The following is a 24,051-nucleotide window of genomic DNA, read 5'->3' as shown; positions in this document are numbered from 1 at the left end:
TTATTATTATTATTATTATTATTATTATTATTATTATTATTATTATTATTATTATTATTATTATTATTATTATTATTATTATTATTATTATCTTCAAGGAAAAACAAAAAAAGATCAGCTTTCCAAGTGGAAAACTGTGAGCATCCTAGACCAGTGTTGGCGAACCTATGGCACGGGTGCCAGAGGCCCAGTCCTAGGCCTTCAGTTGGGTTTTATAAAACCTTTTCACTTTAGGCCTCCGCCGCTATGTGCAAAAAGAAGAAAGAAGAAAAGGTTCAATCAGTCAATTTCAACTTCTCGCGGGGAAAAAAAAGATCTTGCAAAGTTGGAATTGATTGATTAAACGTTTTAGTCCCACCCAGTCTGCATTACCACTGTAGCCACGCCCACCCAATGGGCCACGCCCACCCGGCACTCAACGATGCATAAGTGGGTTTTGGGTTGCAATTTGGGCGCTCAGTCTCTAAAAGGTTCGCCATCACTGTCCTAGACCAAGGTAAATCCAAAAATGCTAGGGAATTCCTGGTGGCTTGACATTTAGGAAAATTATCCATCAATAGACACACGGCGATAAGCCACATTTACATATTATTCAATAAAGACAATAAAAATCTACAGAAACAAAAAGACCAAAACAAAAATCTCGAGCAGAGCGCCAGACAATTAAGAAGAAAATGATACCCTAATCAAGGAACTACCAAGGAGAAAACTATATCCCATCAACATTGGCAAGGCAAGCTAATGCCAAGATAATGATAATGGAAAAAACAGCAACAGAGAGATAGAAAAAAAACCATCTTCTCTATCTTCTGTTTTTGTTTTTCTTACAGTTGTATGTTAGTAACTGATTGTTTGGCCTGTGTTAATGAAAGTTAAGTTTTTTTACAGACATGGGACAAAAATGATTGGGTTTAAAGTTCTCACAGACCTTGTGAAAGAATTACATGTTTGGACAATCACTGTTGATTATAAATTGCTACATATAAATAAGATTTTCAGCTTTCTTCTGTTTTCTTTCAGGTCACTGATCAAGAAGCAGACAGAGAAGACATGAATATTATAAACCCTTTGAACTAACAAGAATATTCAAATGAAAAAGTAGCCTTTTTCTGGCAGGGCAAACTAAAGACATACTGAATAATTAAGGAACAATCTGGAATTTCTGTAGCTTGCACCAAAGTTATGTTCCTGCACATTTTATGAAGAAGATTTTATTATTATGCCACAGGGTGGTGCAGCCTAGAATGAAATTATCTGATGCAACTTGTGCTGTTCTGGCAATCAACTTGTTTGATTTATAGGTGGATTTGTTTCAAACATTCATTTATCATTTTAGGTATTATAGCATTATAATGTAGAGTTTCTACCTTAGAAGGCTGTTATATGTGGACTAGGATACTTAAGATTGTGTAGTACTTTGAATATTTAAAAACACCAATAGACATGTATTTGTTAGTCTACAGTTCAAAATAAATTTTAAATACACCTTCTCCCCAGATTTTTTTCCTTGAGTGCACTGACTCAAATTCTGACTGAAAATTCAACTCATATTTTGAAACTAAACCAGATCAACAAGCTATGCCTGATGCTACTGAAATAAGGTAGGCAAGGGTGAAGCTATCTCTTCCCAAAAGCAGGATAAAACTATAAAAGCCTTTTCATACAGTAAGAAAAGTATCAATGACATGTACTAGTTTCATTAAATTACCCTCCTCTTTAAAATCTCTGCCTCAAGATACTTTTGATTGAATGATACGTTGAAATACGCCTTAGCTGGGATCTATCAAATAGTCTTTAGCCAACAGATCTGGCAAACCAAATGAAACTGCAGTCCAGGAATGAAGGCTAAACGCATTTTTTTTATTGAGAGAGTCTATAAGAGATTCTTGCAAGTCTGATTGCACTGTACTTCTTTTTATAGTTCAGTGAATCAGGGAGGCATCTGCCTGAGCTGCATCCAACAGTATCTCATTCTGAATTTTTTTTAAAAATGCTTCTTTTGCCAAGGTAATGGTGCCTGCATATCTCTGTCAGAGTCATCATCCTTCCTCTCTAAATACATGAATACAGTAGAAAGTGGCCACTTTCTACAGATGCAGAACATAAGATAGAATGGAGAGATTTTCCTCAACAAGATAATTAAGTCCTGCCTTGTTAGTAGAGGAAGTGAGTTAACATCTTCCTGGCAGTAGAGACTGAGAGCAATCTGATTCAGAAGAGAAGTTTAGGTTTTGACAGGGACTTTACGTCTTGATTTTCTACCCCTTAAAGCCTCTAAATCTAAAACAATTAAGTGAATTTAAAAAAAAAACACCAGAAAATTTGGCTGCATTGACTCTACAGATTGTAAAATCATAGCAGCCACACTACTTGATCACAGAAGGTTTGCTAAGAATGACTGAAGACAACTTTTTAGTTTTAGAGCAATTTCTCTAGAATAGTTGATTTCGTGTTTAAATGTGAGGGGGAAAATCCTTATTCTATTGGATTCCAATTTCTTTAGAGAGCTGTAATTTACTTCTGCGTTTCCAAAGAAACTGTGTGCCAATTAAACTGAGCGAAAGTCAATTTGAAAAGAGGGAAAAGAGTTTATGTTTTAGCAAACAACATACAGTATTGCGGTGATTCCCCCAAAATCCATGAGACTTGAGATGAAGAGACTTCTCTTCCATCAAGACTTGAGTGAGGAAAAATAGAAACAAAGTGGATGAAAAGTATTCCTTACAGGCTCTCACAGAACTTCCTAAGAATGCTTGGTTTTTCCTGGTTGCGTCTCTGTCGAAACCAACGTTGAATATTGCGCACATCCCAGTCTAGCTGCTTGGATAGCCCTTCCAGCCTCTTCTCATCTGGATGCTTTCAAAATTAAAAAAAAAAGAGTCAAAAAGTTACTCTTTTGATGAAACTTCAACTAAATTCCAGTTAATACTCTTTACTAAAACTAAGCATAAGTTTCAGATCTCCATATGAAAAAGGAAATGCCCTTTGAAATGCCAGCTTGTTATCCAGAATATAAAACAGTTTATGCAAGTTAAATAATTGTCAGAATCATCTTCAGTTGTTACTGGTCTGTAGTTCATGTTGTTATCAAACTACCGCATATGACCTGGACAAAAGTAATTAAAGATTCTTAATGCCTCCAGATTTCTGCATTTTACATAGAATGTCATCATGCCAATGACATAAATTACCACCATAACACACAATTTGATTTCATGGACACTTTTTCTGTCTTTACCATACTTTAGTTTAAAATATAAGGTGCAAAGTTCTGCTTTTTGTTACATTGTTTTTAAACTCACTCATTTTCCACTAGGCCTACTGGCTTGAAATTCTGTGACTGGTAAACTGAATTATCTGGATAGGTCCAGGATGAGAATGGCTACTCACACTAGTTTATTTTTGCCTCACTCATGTACTGTACTTTTAGTTGTTGTTGTTTTTTTACCCTTTATTGCTTCAGGGAACCCATCTCACAAAATGATCACAAAATACAAATTTATTTTTTCATGGAAGATTTACAATTCTACAAATTCCTTTTCCAGAGAATAAAAACACATTAATAATAAAGGTAGACCTCGCTTATTGATCTCTCTTTCAGTGACCATCTAAAGCTACCATGGTAACTGAAAAAGGAGATTTACAACTGATCTTCAAAATTTTGGACATTGCAGCATTCCAGCATTTATGTGATTGCCATTTGCAATCTTCACAGCTGGATTCTGACAAGCAAAATCATTGGGGAAGCTGTCAGGAAGTCGCAAGTCATGGTAGCTTAACAACTGTGGGTGATTCATTTAATGAGCACAGCCAGCAGTGATATTATAAATTGGCATAGTCATGTGACATCATGCTTAATGACCATGCCACTTAGTGATAGAGTTGGTGGTCCCAATTGTGGTTAGTAAGGGAGGACTGCCTCTATATTTAAGCTTCATTATTTATTGCCCTAAAGGGTACCTCAAATTGTAAGCTTTGGGTATACTCTCCTATTGTTTCTTAAAATGTTCAAGATTGTGGAAAACTATTTTTTTTTATTAAGAATACCTATAATTTATTTTGTTAAAGGAAGAAAATCAAAGAAATAAAAAGATATTCTATATACTCTGGTACATTTATTTTTTTATAAATCATAATGGAGTACATGAGCTTGTATGTTAATTGATATATTTAAACACATTTAAATATTAAAATACATTAAAACCTTGTGGCATATTCCATCCACTTTTGGAGTGAGATTTGTTAAAGTTTTACAATGAGTATAACATTTAGCTTAGTTTTATATTTAGTCTTAGTTGCAAGGAGTGTTAAAATTCAGTTTTATGATGTATTGGAGGAAAAAACAGCTGTCCTTTATATGTCTTTTCAATTAAGCTCATATTCTGTGAACATATACGAAAAGTCTTCTAATTATTATTTTTTTCTCAACTGTTTGTGACATCTGAGCAGAAATTTGCCAACATCTTGCTTTTGATCTTGGAACTAGCTTGTGATAAATTGAATATTTACTTGGAGAATGTTGGTGTAACAGAAAATTGTTTAAGAAATGACTTGTATAGAACTGAAATCTAATTGTCTACAGAGACTATATCTCTCAAAAATTTAAAATAAGTAACAAAGCATCTAAGTAGCCAGGGGTGGGGGAAGGCATCTAAGTTACTTGTGAGTTGTAGCCAAGTGGATAAGTGTAATGGACAGTGAGAATGTGATGGGCACTGAGAACAATATTGGAAGACAGGAGGAAGAACCACAACCTAGATAAAGGTCTATAAGAGGAATCAGAGTCCAAAGGAAGAATGGGGATAAAGATGGAACCCTTCCTAATCCTTTGGAAAGTGAAGGAAGGGGCAAAATGCTTTCAGACTTATAAGATTCTGTTATTGTAACCTTGGAATAAAGGTAGTTTAGTACTCAGGGTTTTTGGTTTCCTGTCTGGACTACCTTGAAGGGCTGACAGTAAGTCATCTTAGGGCAAATATGTGCTGGTAGGCAGGGCAGGGCATGAAAGAGACTAGCAAGCAGCAGCAAGAAAAATAATTATGAGCTGGGTCCACATATGCATTCTTTTCCATTTCTTGCTTTATAAATTGTGTGGTTCATAGGTGAACAGTTCTTCTGACACCAGGTATTATTTATAACTAAAAAAGTGATAAGTGATTTATCGCTATAAAAAGTATGTCATGAAAGTTTGAAATTGCCAACAAATATGTGGTAGAGCTGGCCCAGTGGTAACAACAACAACAACAACAACAACAATAACAATAATAATAATAATAATAAACAACTTTATTGTCACTTTGATTGTATACCAATCGGCATACATCAAAATGAAATTTCGTTGCATAAAGCTCTCAAAGGGCCACCACCTCCGATATACACTTGTTCATGGCCAGTTCAAGTTTCAGATCATACATTTTAATCTCTAGGGAGCGAAGGATGGTGTTATGTCCTGGGCCGGCAGGCGCAGGCTGCAACGATTGGCCCGGGCAGACCATGTGGATGCCTGGGACAAGAAAGGCTGCTCCCAGCCTTGCGCGCACACGCACGGCGGGAAAAGATCCTTTGCAATGATTGGCCAGCAAGGTATTGTGCAGGGGGGGCTATAAAAGGGGGCCGCACCATTTTAAAATCTGTTCTGTTGGTGTTTGCAATAAAGGAGAACTGTTGGAACTCGTTGCTTCGTCTCGATGCCTCTTTTCCTGAAACAGAACAGATGGCAAACAGGACAGATGGAAACGGAGCTCCATGTGGATTAGCGCCCATATTAGCTTGTATTCCTGCACTACAACCTCGCCTCCTCTCCTTTTTCTGATCCTGTCTCTTCCAACTTTTCCTTAAAGGGGCCTTGCTCCTTTTCACCCCTGGAGCCCGCTGCCACTGCCTGAATGCTATTGGTAGAACTGAATGTTATGAATATTTTATCATGGGTTTTTAAACATAAACCTGATTAACTCCATGACAATTGTTCATAAAATGACTATTACCCTGACTTTCAGTCCCCAGGATCAACTGTTTCCATGCATCCACTTATCTCACAAATATACTTGTGTTTTAATATACTTGGCCTTGTTTTGCTCAGAAATTTAGTATTAAATCTATCCAATCTCTCAGATCCATTCTTAAGTAATAGCAGCACGTGGATCACTTGTGAGAAAAATTAGCAGGATACTTCTGCTATTACTCATTACCACAATATCAAATTAACATGCTAGTGAGAGCAGCTAATCCTAATAATTAATTACATTGCCTTTGATGAAGAATCTTTCTTTTCCCAAAGTAAATAAAAGGATTTTAGGAGCATATTGTACCTTTGTGATTGCTGTGAAGACTTTTTCAAGAATAGCATTAGGCTGAGCCTTCTGTGGTCCGTTGGCTTGGACTTTTAAGCCTAAGGCACACGGCTTAGCTATAAACCTAAAATGGAGAGAGAAATAAGGAAGAAAAAGAAAAAAGGAATTAGATACATGTGACTGACTACTTACAAATTAAGCTGACTCTTCGTCAGTTGCACACAACTCAAATGATGAAATGATGCTGTCTCCAAATTAGTATGCTTAATCAGTATGTTTAACCTGTGCTTGTGGGTGTTTTGCTTCCCAGCAGAGAGACTGCCTATCAATTCCCCCTGTGTAATTTTGGTGCCATACTACTTTCAGAGTTTATTGTCCTGCAACACTCTCATGTTTTGCTGGGATAACACATTCTATAAGGCTTTTGCTAGAGTGCTGGTCTGCAACACTGATCTAGTGTCATATGAATAGTAGGTTTAATTCTTTTTTAAAAGCTGATCCTGTCTTGCACTTGCTTCCAAAGCAACCTATTGAGAGAACCATTTTGCCAGATAGATGCCTGCAAATACACGTAGATAAATGTAGGAAGAGAGCTATATTAATCTACGGTTGTCAAAAATCAGAAAGAGTTTGGTAGCATGTTTTCAGCCTAACACATTTTATTAAAAGGCATAAGCTTTTCTGAGCTACAGTTCACTTCATAAGATGCATAGAGTGACTAATGTAGGATTTAAATTGGGGCTGGGTGGGGGAAGGGAAGACAAAATAGTTATGCAGATACAGATTACATGTGACAACAAGTAAAACAAGTTCTTTATCCATTAATAACTTTACAATCAATTGTAAACAATCAGCGAAGCCCCTTTGGATTCTGTGTAGGACTGCACAAAATATGTAATAGAATTTTGGCATCAAAACAAAAAAAAAATAAAGACAAATAACATGAGAGCATTTTAACTTCTTATAGTACTCCACCACAGATCTCAAATGAGCTGTTTTGGAGCAAAGAAATTTTGTCAGCACAATTGAGCAAGACTCTGCTGAATTCTCATAGAGCAAAAGATCTCAAAATCTCATAACAAATACATTCTCAATTGATCAAGCACTTGAAGTCTGTCTCACGGGTGATTCGCATCTACATAACCACCTTGGCTACCCTGTCAATCACAGGTCAGGAAGCCCCAGTGTAGACATAATATATATGGACAAGAAATAGACTAGCTCCAGGTTGACAAAGGAGTTTGATAAGACTGCATATTCTCCCTTATACAAGTAGTCCTCGAGTTATGACAATTGAGCCCAAAATTTATGTTGCTAAGTGAAACATTTGTTAGGTGAGTTTTGCCCCATTTTACAACTTTTTCTTGCCATAGTTGTTAAGGGAATAATTTCATTTGTTAAGTTAATAACGGTTAAGTGGATCTGGATTCCCCATTGACTTTGCTTATCAGAAGCTCACAAAAGGGATCACATGACCCCAGGACACTGCAATGATCATAAATACACACTAGTTGCCAAACATGAATTTTGATCACATGACCACGGGGATGCTGCAGCGGTTGTAAGTGTGAAAAATGGTCATAAGTCACTTTTTTCAATGCCATTGTAACTTTGAATAGTCACTAAATGAACTGTAAGTCAGGGACCGCCTGTATGCTGAGTTTAAAGGAGGTTGGATTGAAAGAAGATGTGCGCAGTTTGAAACTTGGAGAAAGAAATATCAATAACTTGTACTATGCTGAGTACATTATCCTGATAGCTGAAAATGCAAATAATCTTCAAGCCCTAGTATTAAAAGTCATATAATAATAATAATAAAGTTGGAAGGGACCTTGGAGGTCATCTAGTCCAACCCCCTGCTCAGGCAGGAAACCCTATACCATTTCAGACAAATGGCTGTCCAGTCTCTTCTTAAAAACTTCCAGTGTTGGAGCATTCACCACTTCTGGAGGCAGGTTGTTCCACTGGTTAATTGTACTAACTGTCAGGAAATTTCTCCTTAGTTCTAGGTTGTTTCTCTCTTTGGTTAGTTTCCATCCGTTGCTTCTTGTCCTGCCTTCAGGCGCTTTGGAGAATAGCTTGACTCCCTCTTCTTTGTGGCAGCCCCTGAGATATTGGAACACTGCTATCATGTCTCCCCTTGTCCTTCTCTCCCAGTTCCAGCAACCGTTCCTTATATGTTTTAGCCTCCAGTCCCCTAATCATCTTTGTTGCTCTTCTCTGTACTCTTTCTAAAGTCTCAACATCTTTTTTACATCGCGGTGACCAAAACTGGATGCAGTATTCCAAGTGTGGCCTTACCAAGGCATTGTAAAGTGGTATTAACACTTCACGTGATCTTGATTCTATCCCTCTGTTAATGCAGCCTAGCACTGTGTTGGCCTTTTTGTTTTCACATAGTGAAAAAAATGGAGCTAAAATTAAATATAAAGAAGAGCAAACTAATAACAATAAATAGAACAGCCAGCCTTAAAATTGACAATGAAGATACTGAAGTAGAAGACGATTTCTCCCATTTAGGATCAACCATCTAGAATAAAGGAAAAAGCACCACAGATAAGAATTTGGTAAAACAGCCATGAAGGCCACGGAAAAGATATTCAAATGCCATGATGTGTCAATTCTACCAAGAACAGAATTGTGCAAGCCATGTTATTTTTTATAGCACTCTGTGGAAGCAAAGGCTGAAAATGCAGGAATGGAAGAATATTGACATCTGAACTTTGCTGTTGGGGAAGACTCCTAAGAATACCATGGACAGTCAAGAAAACAAGGAGTTATGGAGAAAACGTGGATTTTTTCTAGAGCTCCTTTCAAACAACTATACTCCATGATAAGACATGGACGTTTCATGGAGTTTATTTGAAGAAAGACCATGTGGAGCACCACTCACAGAAGATATTGGATATATTCTTTTGGACTGCAAACTGTACTCTGCAGGAAAGGCTGCTTGCTTAGATTCTTACTTAAAAACTAAAAAATACTAGGACACTTGGGAGAAACTGTGTTACTTTTTGCAGGGAACGAACCATATATATCACTAGTAAAATTGCACTTTATTTCAAAGGCCATTTTGAAGAGGACAGAATATTTAGATCAGCTTGGATTAACCATAGGAGTAATGACTTACTATGAACAAGTCCTATTGTTTTTTTTGCATCTATCTGTATATTTGTATTAGTTTCATGCTTTGATATGGTCAGGTGACTAAATCAATAAAGTTTCTATTCTAGTCTAACTATAAGTGATAATTATAAGACGCAACAGGGACTCAGCTTTTGTTATCCTAGGGTTCTAATATATTAAAACACAAAAGCCACACAGAGGAGAATTATTTCATTTCTTTGATGAGGGGAAAAAAGAAGACAATCAAAGGATAGGATTACAGAAGCAAAGACAAAAATGAAAGAGGCTATTGTTGGATTAAGTGGAAAGGGAAATAAAAAAGAAATAAAAAAGAAAATCACAAAATGTACAAGATGTACAAAATGAAAAAGTACCTCAAACCTAGTAGAGAATCATTGTGTCCCTATATCCCCTGAGAAAAGGAGTCCTTGTCTTACAACAATTTGTTTATTGACCAAATTACAACAGCACTAAAAAGTGATTTATAACCAGTACTTACACTTACAGTTGTTGCAGCATCCCTACAGTGATGAATCAAAATTTGGGTATTTGGCAACCAGCATATATTTACAACAATTGCAGCATCCTGGGGTCATGTGATTGCCATTGGCAACCTTTCCCAGCTGGTTTCCAACTAGCAAAGTCAATGGAAGAAGCTGGACTCACTTAACAACTGCATGATCCACTTAACAACTGCAGTGACTTGCTTAACAAGCACGGCAAACAAAGGTGTAAAGTCAGGCATCGCTCAATTAACAACCATCTTGCTTTGGAAGGTGGAAATTAGTGGTAAATCGAGAACTATCTTTACGCATGCAAACCAGAAGTTATCTGAATATGCCTGAGTATTCTGCAAACTTAATCTAATTTCCAAGGACTAAAGCCCAGAAGATGCAAGGTGGGCCGTGTAGCATATTATTTTCATGAAAGAAAATAAATATCTAATGCATAATAATTGATGTAAATCTGAAGTCTGGAATATATGTTCTAACTACTCACTATTCCTATGAAACACAGCCATTAGTGAGGGAAAATGGGGCTATAATCTAGCAAAAGAGGATCATAGATGGTGGTAAATTTATTTGTTGTTTATTTATTAAATATGTATATCATTTAATAAATAATTTCTGGCAATTCTGGCCATTTGTCAACTAGTGATGGCCATCAAGAGCCTGTTAATTATAAAGAGAAACAATACAATGTGCGTGTTAAATTCTACCTGAATTATATAATTTGAAAACTATGAAAACTATGATTTCACAAAGCTCAAATTGTAGTGAAACAAGGACTATTGTGCGGAAAGTCTTTTTCTCACATTCATTTTGATATTTTGCAAAAAAACACATTGTTCTTCCTGAATATTTTCACAGATGATGATTTATTTCTATCGCCTACATTCTGTTCTCTCTTTCTGTCTAAAGGGCAGATTTCTGTCAGAGTTTTGTAAGTGATATTCCAAACTAATCAGATTTCTTTAAAAAAAATATGTGTTACTCAGAATAAAAAGATAATCCATCTGCTGACCCAAGGTATGTTATCTCTCCCCCACTCCCGGCTCTAGAACTTAAATAAAAAAGTTAAAACAAGAAACCTCACATAACAGGAAAAAAAATCATAATACAATGCATCATTATACAGCATGAAATATTTGGTCAAATTAGGTGTTTGATTTGCAAGAAGTTTTTATATTCATCTAAATGAGATGAGACAGGGTCTTAAAGATTAGCTGGAGGGGAGAGGAAGGAGGCAGATGGATCAAATTCAGATTTTAGTGAAAATTTCTGTATGACATTAGACCCAAACTGAAAGTAGCTGTTAAAATCTGAAAGAAAATGGCCAATATTTTCAGGGATAGTGGTAGTCCTTGACTTATATTTAGTGACCATTCAAAGTTACAATGGCACTGAAAAAAGTGAGCTATGACTGTTTTTCACACTTACGACCATTGCAGCATCTCCATGGTCACGTGATCAGAATTCAAACACTTGGCAACTGACTCATATTTATGACGGTTGCAGCGTCCCGGGGTCATGTGATCCCCATTTGCGACCTTCTGATAAGCAAAGTCAATGGGGAAGCCAGATCCACTAAACAACCATGTTATAACTTAACAACTGCAGTAATTAACAATTGTGGCAAGAAAGGTGTAAAAGGGGATAAAATTCACTTACCAACGGTCTCACTTTACAACAGAAATGTTGGGCACAATTGTGGCTATAAGTTAAGGATTATCTATATTTGAAGCTATATCTTCAGGAGTTAACTGCAGGAACAATATATTTAAATTTTAACATTATTTGAATGGCAATTCCTATCCCCTAATGTAGTCCTTCAGTATTCAGATATTCTTAGTTCAAAAATATAACAATATTATACTGCTTTTTGAAGTTAAAGGCCCTATCTCAAAACAGCATGATTTTTAAAATACAGGTGTATTGCAAATTCAAAAATAAATACCTCACAGCCGGCTGGCTATCGTCTGATGCAGTATCCAAACATAATCTACTGCTTGGTAAGCTAGAAAAAGGTGGAATAGACAACATCACCACCAGATGAATCTGTAGCTGGCTGACAAACCGTACTCAATGAGTTGTCCTCAATGGTACTACATCCACATGGAGAAAAGTAAGCAGTGGGATACCACAAGGCTCCGTCTTAGACCCAGTACTCTTCAATATCTTCATAAATGACTTAGATGAGGGAACAGAAGGGGAACTCATCAAATTTGCAAATGACACTAAACAGGCAGGAATAGCCAACATCTCAGAAGACAAGCTCAGGATTCAAAAAGATCTTGACAAACTTGAACAATGGGCCCTATCCAACAAACTGAGTTTTAATGTGACAAGCAACAGGGAGAAAGCAGAACTATTTAACTCGTTTTTTGCATCTGTCTTTACACAAAGGGAAAAAACAGACCAACCTATCAAAAATAGTGCCATAAAAAACAGAATAGAAACACAAGATAGGCAAGAAAATGATAAGTGAGCACCTGTCCAGCCTAGACGAGTTCAAATCGCGAGGACCAGATGGATTACACCCCAAGGTTCTGAAGGAACTGGCAGATGTGATCTCAGAACCACTGAACTATATCTTTCAAAGATCCTGGAGCCCTGGGGAACTACCGGAGAACTGGAAAAGAGCTGATGTAGTTCCCATCTTCAAAAAAGGAAAAAAAATGGACCCAGGAAATTACAGACATATCAGCCTGACCTAGAGGCAAACACCTAGAGGCAAACAAAGTCATAACTAACAGCCAACATGGGTTTGTCAAAAACAGATCATGCCAGACAAATCTTATTGCATTCTTTGACCAAATGATAAAATTAGTGGATCAGAGGAATGCTGTGGATATATTTTACTTGGACTTTAGTAAGGCATTTGATAAAGTAGATCACAACCTACTACTTGACAAGATAGAAAAATGTGGGGTAGAAAGCACCACCACCAGATGGATCCGTAGCTGGCTGACTGGCCGTACTCAGCGTGTGGTCCTCAATGGAGCCACATCTACATGGAGGGAAGTGTGTAGTGGGATGCCCCAGGGCTCTGTTCTGGGCCCAGTGCTCTTCAACATCTTCATCAACGATTTGGACGAGGGGATAGATGGGGAACTCATCAAATTTGCAGACGACATCAAGCTGGCAGGAATAGCCAACACTCCAGAAGACAGGCTTAGGATACAGGAGGATATGGACAGACTTGAACACTGGGCTCTATCTAACAAAATGAAATTCAATGGTGAAAAAAGTAAGGTTCTACATTTAGGCAAGAAAAACCAAATGTACAGGTACAGTATAGGGGGTACCTTGCTCAATAGTAGTAACTGTGAGAGGGACCTCGGAGTCCTAGTGGACAATCACCTAAATATGAGCCAGCAGTATGCTGCAGCTGCCAAAAAGGCCAACACAGTGCTAGGCTGCATTAACAGAGGGATAGAATCAAGATCACGTGAAGTGTTAATACCACTTTACAATGCCTTGGTAAGGCCACACTTGGAATACTGCATCCAGTTTTGGTCACCACGATGTAAAAAAGATGTTGAGACTCTAGAAAGAGTGCAGAGAAGAGCAACAAAGACGATTAGGGGACTGGAGGCTAAAGCATATAAGGAAAGGCTGCTGGAATTGGGTATGTCTAGTTTAATGAAGAGAAGGACGAGGGGGGACATGATAGCAGTGTTCCAATATCTCAGGGGCTGCCACAAAGAAGAGGGAGTCAACCTCTTCTCCAAAGCCCCTGAAGGCAGGACAAGAAGCAACGGATGGAAATTAATCAAGGAGAGAAGCAACCTAGAACTAAGGAGAAACTTCCTGACAGTTAGAACAATTAACCAGTGGAACAACCTGCCTCCAGAAGCGGTGAATGCTCCAACACTGGAAGTTTTTAAGAAGAGACTGGACGGCCATTTGTCCGAAATGGTATAGGGTTTCCTGCCTGAGCAGGGGGTTGGACTAGATGACCTCCAAGATCCCTTCCAACTTTATTATTATTATTAATAATAATAATAATAATAATAATAATAATAATAATAATAATAATAATAATAATAATAATAATAATAATAATAATAATGTAGAGAAAAGCAACGTTTTACATTTAGGTGGGAAAAATCAAAGATATAAGTACATATTAGGTGAGACTTGGCTCAAAAACAGTAACTGTGAGAGGGACCTTGGAGTCCTAGTGGATAATCATTTGACTATGAGCCAGCAATGTGCACCAGCAGCAGCCAAAAAAAGCTAATACACTCCTGGATTGTATAAACAGAGATATAGACTCAAGATCACGCGAAGTATTAGTACCGCTTTATAAAACCCTAGTGAGACCACACCTGGAATACTGCAACCAATTTTGGTCACCATACTACAAAAAAGATGTTGAGAACTTGGAAAGAGTTCGGAGAAGAGCAACTGAGATGATCCAAGGCCTAGAGACTAAAACATATGAAGAACGGCTGCAGGACTTGGGTTTGGCTAGTCTAAAGAAAAGAAGAAATAGGGGCGATACGATAGCAGTATTCCAGTATTTAAGAGGCTACCACAAAGAAGATGGGGTCAAATTATTCTCCAAAGCACCAGAGGGCAGGACAAGAAACAATGGTTGGAAATTGATCAAAGAGAGAAGCAAGCTGGAATTAAGGAGAAACTTCCTAACAGTGAGGACAGTTAACCAGTGGAACAGCTTGCCTTCAGAAATTGTGGGTGCTCCATCACTGGAAGAGACTGGACAGTCACTTGTCTGAGATGGTATAGGTTCTCCTGCTCAAGCAGGGGGCTAGACTAGAAGACCTCCAAGGTCCCTTCCAGCTCTATTCTATTCAGTTCATTTCTAAGATCTAGGCTTTCCAAAAGAATATGGGTGGACAGGAAATATTTGCTTATTTACAGTAGACTGGAAACCAGACTTCTTACATATTTAATAATGTAGGATAAAAATGGATATAGCTGACATTCCAAGTAATTTCCTTTTTTATTATTTAGTGAAAGACACAATATACCTTCCATATAAATTATCAGCATCTAAAAAGCATGGTACCTCTGTTTTTGCTATGAGAAAGCATTTTATACTTCCATTAGATATGGAGGACATGGATGGAGCTCCGTACAATATAAAATAATGTCCAATACAACAAAACATCTAGCCCCATACAATATAGAATAATGACCCTGTGTGATGTGGAATATTCCAAAAGTTGTAGAAGTATGAAGAAAATTAGCAACAGGATATAGCTGGGGAAACTTGGGATAGCATACTTTAAAATGAGACTACATATACATTGGAGTTAGGTTCAGATGTATAATCTGTACATAGTTACTTGAAATACAAGCATGCAAGACTTGAATTGCCAGGCGGACCATATAGTTCACTCTGCTGTCCCACCAAATTTCCACTTATTTTTGTCAACCATTTAGTGGGGGGGGGGAGAGATTAGATATTGGAAGCATTCGATTAGAAGAAAATAGTAAAGCTGTGATTTTGGAGCTGTTGTAGTAAGGTAATTTTTTAAAAAACTGGAATAGAGTATTTCTAGGAGAGGAGGGAGCGTTGAAAAGTAGTTTTATGATATCCTTTGGAAACATGGTCAGGAAGATATTTTTGTGCAGCTCCAAAACACACCATCCATTTCATCTGCAATTAATTTCCAATACAGTCTACCTTGCATTTCCTCTAAATCAAAATCTAACTTGCATTTCCTCACTTTGTCTTTAACATCTGCTTGCCAGTCTGATGCTTGCAGACAGCACCATTAGCCAACTATTACTTATTCTAAGCTTAGCCACCAGCTCAGACTGGAGAACACGAGCCAAACAGGTTCACTCTTTCTCCTTCAAATTTGTCAATCTTTGCATTCAGGGTTTTCCAGTTTCTAACCTGTCATGAAATAACAGCCATTCTCTTTTCACACACACAAAAGAAGCAAAAATGTTCTTATTTTCCCTTGCACATATACCATCCAGGCGTTTGTCAATAAAGCATTAGTGTGCATTTGTCTGATGGTTTGCAAAAGCATTCCCTCTAGTAGACTGACCAGATTGTAAGTGAAAGGAAAGTTTTAAAGTCAACGGCAAATGCGGAGAAGCTTCAAAGGCCTTTCTTGCACTAGATCAATAAGGTCTCCTAAATATGTTAGAGCAAGTCTAGAACTGTAGCATTAACCTTACAAAGGCCAAAACTCTGTGTTAAGACTGGAGTGAATGAATGAAATACAAGCTTGGAGGTGGGATGTGGGATGATATGGAAGAAAATCTCCAATCAAAACGAATTATCTATAAGCAAAACCTGAAATGAGAAAGAACACGAGTAGCTGCTTTTTTCTAAAGTAATACTGGTTTGCTGTCTGTAGTATGTGGTAGCCAAGAGCACATACAACAGTAGAAGCGTGGTAAAACTGTCACATGGTGTGGCTAATAACTAACCACTTCAGAGAAATAATGTTATACAAAATAACCTCCATTCAGAAGTTTCTAAAGTATCTGAACCTGTGAATCATGTCCACCAATGATGGGACCAACCCTCTGACAAACCTTATACCCATTATCTTGAAATGTTCTAGGAAAAGTAGTGGCAAAGTCAATGTGCAAATACAATGGTTTTTATTTTTTCTAATATTATTTACTTCATTTCATTTATGAATCGAATCTATATAGCTGCCCATCTCATAAAACGTGGGCAGAGTACAATGGTCAACTTAAAAAAAAAAGAATATGAAAATAGACATTTAAAAATAGAAAAATCAGAGATAATGGAGATAATTAAAACTAAATACGTACAATGATACCTTGGAACTCAACTGCTTTGAAACTCACTGAATTTGGTAGTCAACGCATTTTGACATGGAAATTTTGTCCCTGTACTCATTGTTTGTTTGGTACTCAATGCACAATACTCTAAAGCTTGTTGGTGTTGGCTGCCTTGTCAATCACTTACATTATTCCTTATGGGAAAAATATGGTTTGGTACTCATCATTTTTGATACTCATTGTGCCTCCCAGAACCAACCGACAATAAATGCCAAAGTACACTGCACATAAAGCCTGAAACAGAGAGAGAGAGAGAGTGAATACATCCACCTCAATAGCAGAGCCATCTAAACAAGTTTCCAGTTGCTGGGATCCCCAGTCCTGAAGGCCTAAACATGTCATGACAGACCTCCAGGACCTTGAAAGGAGTGGAACTAGCCTAATATCCAGGGGGAGAAGGTTCCATAAGACAGGCGCCACAGTAGAGAAGATCTGTCACCTGGGAAATGTAGGTCCCTGGCAGACGTTATTCCCAGCATGTCCTCTCTGCCAAATCTGATGGGCAGTGTTGATATAATTGAGGAGAAGTGGTACTTCAGATAACTCAGTAATACTGTATTGTTCAGAGTTTATAGATATTGGTATGAATTCAAATTATTTGGAATTTTACCTGAAAAGTATCAACGGTCATGAGAAGTAATAAAAATTACCACGAACAATCACAACTTGGCAAACATTTACACCAAGTAAATTGCATTTTCTCTTTCTCTAATATAAATACAACAGCACACCCAAATCCCCAATGACCAATGTAAGCTTTCAAAAAGAACGGTGTTTGGCTTTATAAGTGATGCAGCAGGCAACAGATATACTGAACTAAGAGACATTCCTGTTATGATGGCATCGTTGTGGATAATTAGGAGCACTTTACAAGTGCAAACAATTTGTAGAATATCATTTATTGCTTGTAACAAACACTTTCACTAATAACAAATGGTAAGATGCCAACAGAAATGAAGCCAAAATGGGACTATTAAGAAACAGGAGAAAAATCTTGGTATACTTTGAAAATGTCCAGCCCTCACATGGATAAAAGTAAACATGGATTAAATACGCTCACTACTGAAAAAATGTTCTTCTGGGAAAAAATGGCATACCCTGTTTCTGCTCCTTAGAGCTTAGATTGTGAGGATATAATGCAATATTTCGTTTTGGGCCTTACCTATGTTAGTGTGTTCTAAAGAATCCAGATTTAATATCCTGTTTCTTACTGTTTTTCTCAGAATAAGAGGAGGAATGATTATGTCTTCCTTTGTTGAATATATTTGGCATGTTCATATCAGCCTTGGTCCGCTTATCCTGTGGCACATACTGTCATTCAAATATCCTTATTGCCACTCTGAGGCTAGAACATCTGACCAATAAAGTGGAAATATCAGTTCACCAGCCAGCACTCCTATTTCCTTTTGCAGGGAGAAAAACCTCTGAACAGATGACTTGTGCAGGGGTGGAAAAGATGCTCCTTTGATCTTGCCAGTAAAAAAAGGAGGGAGAATGGGAAACATTTCCTAGCAGTCAGGAAAAAAAATGGGAATTCCCAACCACAGAAAAATGTCCCGTTCTAATGCTCAAGAAAAACATTCAAGAACAGTATGTTTTCAAATTTCCTCTTGAGCAGGAACAGGAGCTGAGCTGATAATTAGTTAAACCTAGTTTTCACAAGAACATTGGGACAAAGAACAATGATGCCAAATTCAAACTGGTGTAGCAGTAAAAAAAAACCTGCTTCTAAGCAATTAGACAATTACCAAAGACTATATACATTTTTGTCTATTGCCAAAGATTGAAGTTATAGAACTCAAATGGGAAAATATTATTGATTACTACTAAAAGCCATAAAGTTAGCCTTCAACTGAGCTAATGACTATTTGAAATTAGCTGAGCTCTGGCCCGCAACAGGTTTTCATGTGCTGGTAGGCTCTGGGTCTTTCAGTGCCTCCCCCGCCTCCCGCATCCTCATGGAATCATTTAATGGCCAGCGCTGAGATTGTGGTCCTTCAGGAAAATTGGTCATGTGGGCAACTCACTTCTATGCATACACTGAAATCCCCATCTGCGGTGATCTTGGAGCCCAGGAAAATAAAATCTGTCACTACCTCCATTTCTTCCCCATCTATTTGCCAGGAATTGAGAGGGCCGGATGCCATGATCTTGGTTTTCTTAATGTTGAGTTTCACGTCAACTTTTGCACTCTCCTTCTTCACCCGCATCAAGAGGCTCTTTAGTTCCTCTTCGCTTTCTGCCATTAGAGTGGTATCATCTGCATATCTTAGGTTGTTGATATTTCTCCCGGCAATCTTAATTCCAACTTTTGATTCATCTAGCCCTGCCTTTCTCATGATGTGCTCTACATATAAGTTAAATAGGCAGGGCGACAGTATACAGCCTTGCCGGACTCCTTTCCCAATTTTGAACCAATCAGTGGTTCTGTGTCCAGTTCTCACTGTTGCTTCTTGACCCGCATATAGGTTTTTCAAGAGACAAATAAGATGGTCTGGTACTCCCATCTCTTTAAGAACTTGCCATAATTTGTTGTGATCCACACAATCAAAGGCTTTAGCATAGTCAATGAAGCAGAAGTAGATGTTTTTCTGGAACTCCCTAGCTTTCTCCATGATCCAGCGTATGTTGGCAATTTGATCTCTAGTTCCTCTGCCTCTTCGAAATCCTGCCTGTACTTCTGGTAGTTCTTGATCCACATACTGCTGGAGCCTAGCTTGTAGGATTTTAAGCAATGTGAAATGAGTGCAATGGTGCAATAGTTTTAACATTCTTTGGCATTGCCTTTCTTTGGAATTGGAATGTAAACTGACCTTTTCCAATCCTCTGGCCACTGTTGAGTTTTTGAAATTTGCTGGCAAATTGAGTGTAGCACTTTTACTGCATCATCTTTTAAGATTTTGAATAGCTCAGCTGGAATATTGTCACCTCCACTAGCTTTGTTGTTGCTCAGATTTCCTAAGGCCCATTCACTTCACATTATAGGATGTCTGGCTTGAAGTCAGTGATCACCCCATCATGGTTATCTAGGACATTAAGCTCATTCTTGTATAGTCCTTCTGTGTAGTTTTGCCACCTCTTCTTAATCTCTTCTGCCTCTGTTAGTTCCCTGCCATTTTGGTCCTTTATCATGCCCATCTTTGCATGAAACGTTCCCTTCATATCTCCAATTTTCTTGAAGAGATCTCTGGTCCTCCCTATTCTATTGTTTTCTTCTATTTCTTTGCACTGTTCATTTAAGAAAGCATTCTTATCTCTTCTAGCTATTCTCTGGAATTCTGCATTCAATTGGGTGTATCTTTGTCTTTCTCCCTTGCTTTTCGCTTTCCTTCTTTCCTCAGCTATTTGCAAAGCTTCCTCAGACAGCCATTTTGCTTTCTTGCATTTCTTTTTCTTTGGGATGGTTTTAGTTGCTACCTCTTGTACAATGTTGCGAACCTCCGTCCATAGTTCTTCAGGCACTCTGTCTATCAGATCTAATTCCTTAAATCTATTTGTCACTTCTACTGTATATTCATCAGGGATATGATTTAGTTCATACCTGAGTAGCCTAATGTTTTTCCCTACTTTCTTCAATTTAAGCCTAAATTTTGCAACGAGAAGCTCATGATCTGAGCCACAGTCAGCTCCTGGACTTGTTTTTACTGACCGTATAGAGCTTCTCCATCTTTGACTGCAGAGCACATAGTCAATCTGATTTCTGTGTTGACCGCCTGGTGATGTCCATGTGTAGAGCCGTCTCTTGGGTTGTTGGAAAAGAGTGTTTGCTATGACCATCATATTCTCTTGACAAAATTCTATCAGCCTGTGCCTTGCTTCATTTTGTACTCCAAGGCCAAACTTGCCTGTTATTCTGGTTATCTTTTGGCTTCCTACTTTAGCATTCCAATCCCCCATGATGATAAGGACATTATTTTTTGGTGTTAATTCTATAAGGTGCTGTAGGGCTTCATAGAACCTGTCAATTTCATCCTCTTCAGCACCAGTGATTGGGGCATAGACCTGGACTACTGTGATATTGAATGGTTTGCCTTGGATTTGAACTGAGATCATTCTGTCATTTTGGGGATTGTATCCCAGTATTGCTTTTCCTACTCTTTTATTGACTATGAAGACTACTCCATTTCTTCTGAGGGATTCTTGCCCGCAGTAGTATACTTGATGGTCATCTGAGTTAAATTCACCCATTCCTGTCCATTTTAGTTCGCTGATTCCTAAGATGTCGATGTTCTGTCTTGTCATCTCTTGTTTGATCACATCCAGCTTGCCTTGATTCATGGATCTTACATTACAGGTTCCTATGGAGAAAAGATCTTTACAGCATCAGACTTTCCTTTCACCACCAGATGCATCCACAGCTGAGCGTCCTTTCGGCTTTGGCCCAGTCGCTTCACTCTTTCTGGCGCTACTAGTACTAGCCCTCTGCTCTTCCCCAGTAGCATATTGGACACCTTCTGACCTGAGGGGCTCATCTTCCAGCGTCATATCTTTTTGCCTTTTGGTACTGTCCATGGGATTTTCATGGCAAAGATCCTGGAGTGGGTTGCCATTTCGTTCTCCAGTGGATCACATTTTGTCAGAACTCTCTGCTATGACCTATCCATTTTGGGTGGCCCTGCACGGCATAGCTCATAGCTTCATTGAATTACGCAAGCCCCTTCGCCACGACAAGGCAGTAATCCATGAAGGAGGTTCATTAGAGACCCAGAGCTAATTATGGCTTCCAATTGAATTCACCTAGGGCAGTGGTTCTCAACCTTTTTAATGCCACGACCCCAACCGGTCGTAAGTCGAGGACTAAACCGGTCGTAAGTCGAGGACTAAACCGGTCGTAAGTCGAGGACTACCCAACCGGTCGTAAGTCGAGGACTTTCCCTGCCCGGGAGTGCCACGCATGCGTGGTTCCGCCCCCTGCGCTGGCCGAGGCATAGCTGGCAAGTGGCAGCAGGCCGACCACCAGCTGGCCCAGCCCAAGGGAGGTAAGGCACCCGCCAGAAAAGGGGAAATAAATGGCGGACAAAAAAAATGGCAGACAAAAAAATGGCGGACAGCCTTGCTTGGCGACCCCCATGAAATGGTCGATCGACCCCAAATGGGGTCCCGACCCACAGGTTGAGAACCACTGACCTAGGGGTTAGAAATATTAGCAAATGCATGGTTGTTGCATTTATGTTATCTCTTTGAAGCTATATATCCTAATATTTTGGAGCACTCCTAAAAATGCACTAGTTGGTTCCTCAGATATTAACATTTCAAAGTAGTACAAGTAGCCCTTGAGTTATGACCATAATTGAGCCCAAAGTTTTCATCGCTAACCAAGACAGTTGTTAAGTGAATTACATCTCATTTTACTTTTTTGCCACAGTTTTTAAGTGAATCACTGCAGTTAAGTAAATCATGTAGCTGTTAAGTATATTTGGCTTCCCCCATTGATCTTCCTCGTTGTTGCAAATGATGCTCATATGACCCCGCGGGTAGTGCAATTATCAATAAATACTTGCCAGTTGCCAAGTGCCCAAATTTTGATCATGTGACCATGGGGATGCTGCAACAATCGTTAAGTGTGAAAACTAGACATAAGTCACTTTTTTCAATGCTGTTGTAACTTTGAATAATCACCAAACACATGGTTGTAAGTCGAGAACTACCTATACATTGGTCTGCCAAAATAGTAGCTTTGCTCTATAAAAATTCTGGCTCGCTTAGGATCACAAAAGGAATCTGGTACTGGAGGTAGGTTGCATTGAAAGTTTCTATCCCAAGTCACCAAGTGAGTTTTCTGGCTGAGACTGGGCTACAACTTGGGTCTTCCTTGTACAAGTTTAAAATCTTAATCATCACACCTCATTATTGTAACTATAAAAAGTACCATATTTTCAATATTTGGGGGTTTTAACAATGTATTCCATTAATTTTGTTTCAGTATGCTTTGGAACCAGATGCTAAAAAATAGATAAAATATTTTATCTTATAAGTGGTGCTGATAACTATGGATCACAAAGCCAGATAGGGTAGATAATGTAGAAAAGTAAAACAAAAAGGAACAGAAGAAGGCAACAGCAAACTACTTCTATAGTCTCCCAAGGAAACCTCTTGATCATGTCCATAATGTCACAGGAGGTAAGCAGAATTCAAATGGAACCATTAAAAGTGCAGCTGCTACTGTATGTGGAGATTCTCAGTCATACGGGTCATAGTTGTCTCAAAGGTGTTTTTTCAAAAGCAACTGTTTCTTCCTTGAGGAGGAAGAAGAAGACATTTTGTTTCTTCTTCATCAGTTCTGGCCAAAACCGATGAAGCTTTTTGGAGAAGAAGCGAAATGTCTTCTTCTTCCTCAATGAGCAAACGGTCCAGTTGCCTTTGAAAAAGGACCTTTGAGACAGCTCCTACTGTCGCTGTTATGAATCTGTACAAAGTCATAGCTCCCACCTGCTCATCAAGCAGGAGCCGTGAGTCCAGGAGGACCCCTAAATTGTGCACCAGTTCACTTCTGGTCAAAGTGCAATCCCATCCAGAGTCAAAGTTAACCGGTCATCAGACTCCCAAACCCAAATTACTCCATTTTACCAGGGTTAAGCCAAAGTCTGTTCATCCCCATACAGATCCTTACAGGCCCCAGGCACTCAGACAACACCAGAACAGTATTACTTGCCAGACTGGGGCAGAGATGTAGAACTGGATATCACCAGTATGCTGATGACCACTATGCATAACTCGTGCCAACGGATGACTTCAACCAACAGTTTCATATGGATGTTAGAGGAGAAGCGAAAGACCCGAGCCCTGAGGCATCCCACATTGTAGAATTCAACCTCTTCTCCTCCCTCTCCACACCAACACTGACTGGAACCAGTCATGAGAAAGGAGGAGAATCAACACAAAACAGAGTGTGAACCCCTGTGTGAATCAGGCCGTGAATAATTTGAACCAAGTCCACGACTGCCATAGTGGCCATGAAATCCTGTGACACTCAGACCCTTGGTCCAAAGATGGCAGGTTGAAATACCCCAGAACTCTAAGCCTGGGAAACTCCACTGGCATCTCAGACACGGAGTTCAGGAGCACAGGGAGGGAGGAGACTCCACTGCAAGGAGGAAGGTAAGTGAGCACCAATCTCACTGATTCCTATGGCCCAGCCTAACAAAAAGGGTCTCACACCTGGAAATATCTGGGGCAAGGCCTCTGGAGGCAACCAGAGACTCACAAATTACAAGCATCACACCCCTACCCCTTTTGTGGCTGATGCCACACTCAAAACCTGGGAAGATCACATTTCAGAGAGGGGAAATAACCTCCCTCCCTTTCAGTGCCTAAACAGATGTTAGTAAAGC

General features: G+C 38.8%; 1 protein-coding gene across 1 annotated transcript in view; it reads right to left on the bottom strand.

The window, feature by feature from the left end:
* Positions 1 to 24,051, bottom strand: part of CERS6 (ceramide synthase 6) — a 106,892-nt gene that overhangs the window by 71,715 nt on the left and 11,126 nt on the right. The window contains exons 2-3 of the mRNA XM_015816398.1: positions 6,309 to 6,414; positions 2,726 to 2,856 (exon numbers count right to left, since the gene is read on the bottom strand). Of these exons, the coding sequence (XP_015671884.1) occupies positions 2,726 to 2,856; positions 6,309 to 6,414 (237 nt within the window). The remainder of the gene's footprint in view (positions 1 to 2,725; positions 2,857 to 6,308; positions 6,415 to 24,051) is intronic.

This window comes from Protobothrops mucrosquamatus, unplaced genomic scaffold, assembly GCF_001527695.2.
Source record: "Protobothrops mucrosquamatus isolate PMUCROS unplaced genomic scaffold, P.Mucros_1.0 scaffold446, whole genome shotgun sequence".
Lineage (NCBI taxonomy): Eukaryota > Metazoa > Chordata > Lepidosauria > Squamata > Viperidae > Protobothrops > Protobothrops mucrosquamatus.
Note: the sequence above shows the minus strand (reverse complement) of the source record. Positions and strands in the feature narration are given on the sequence as shown.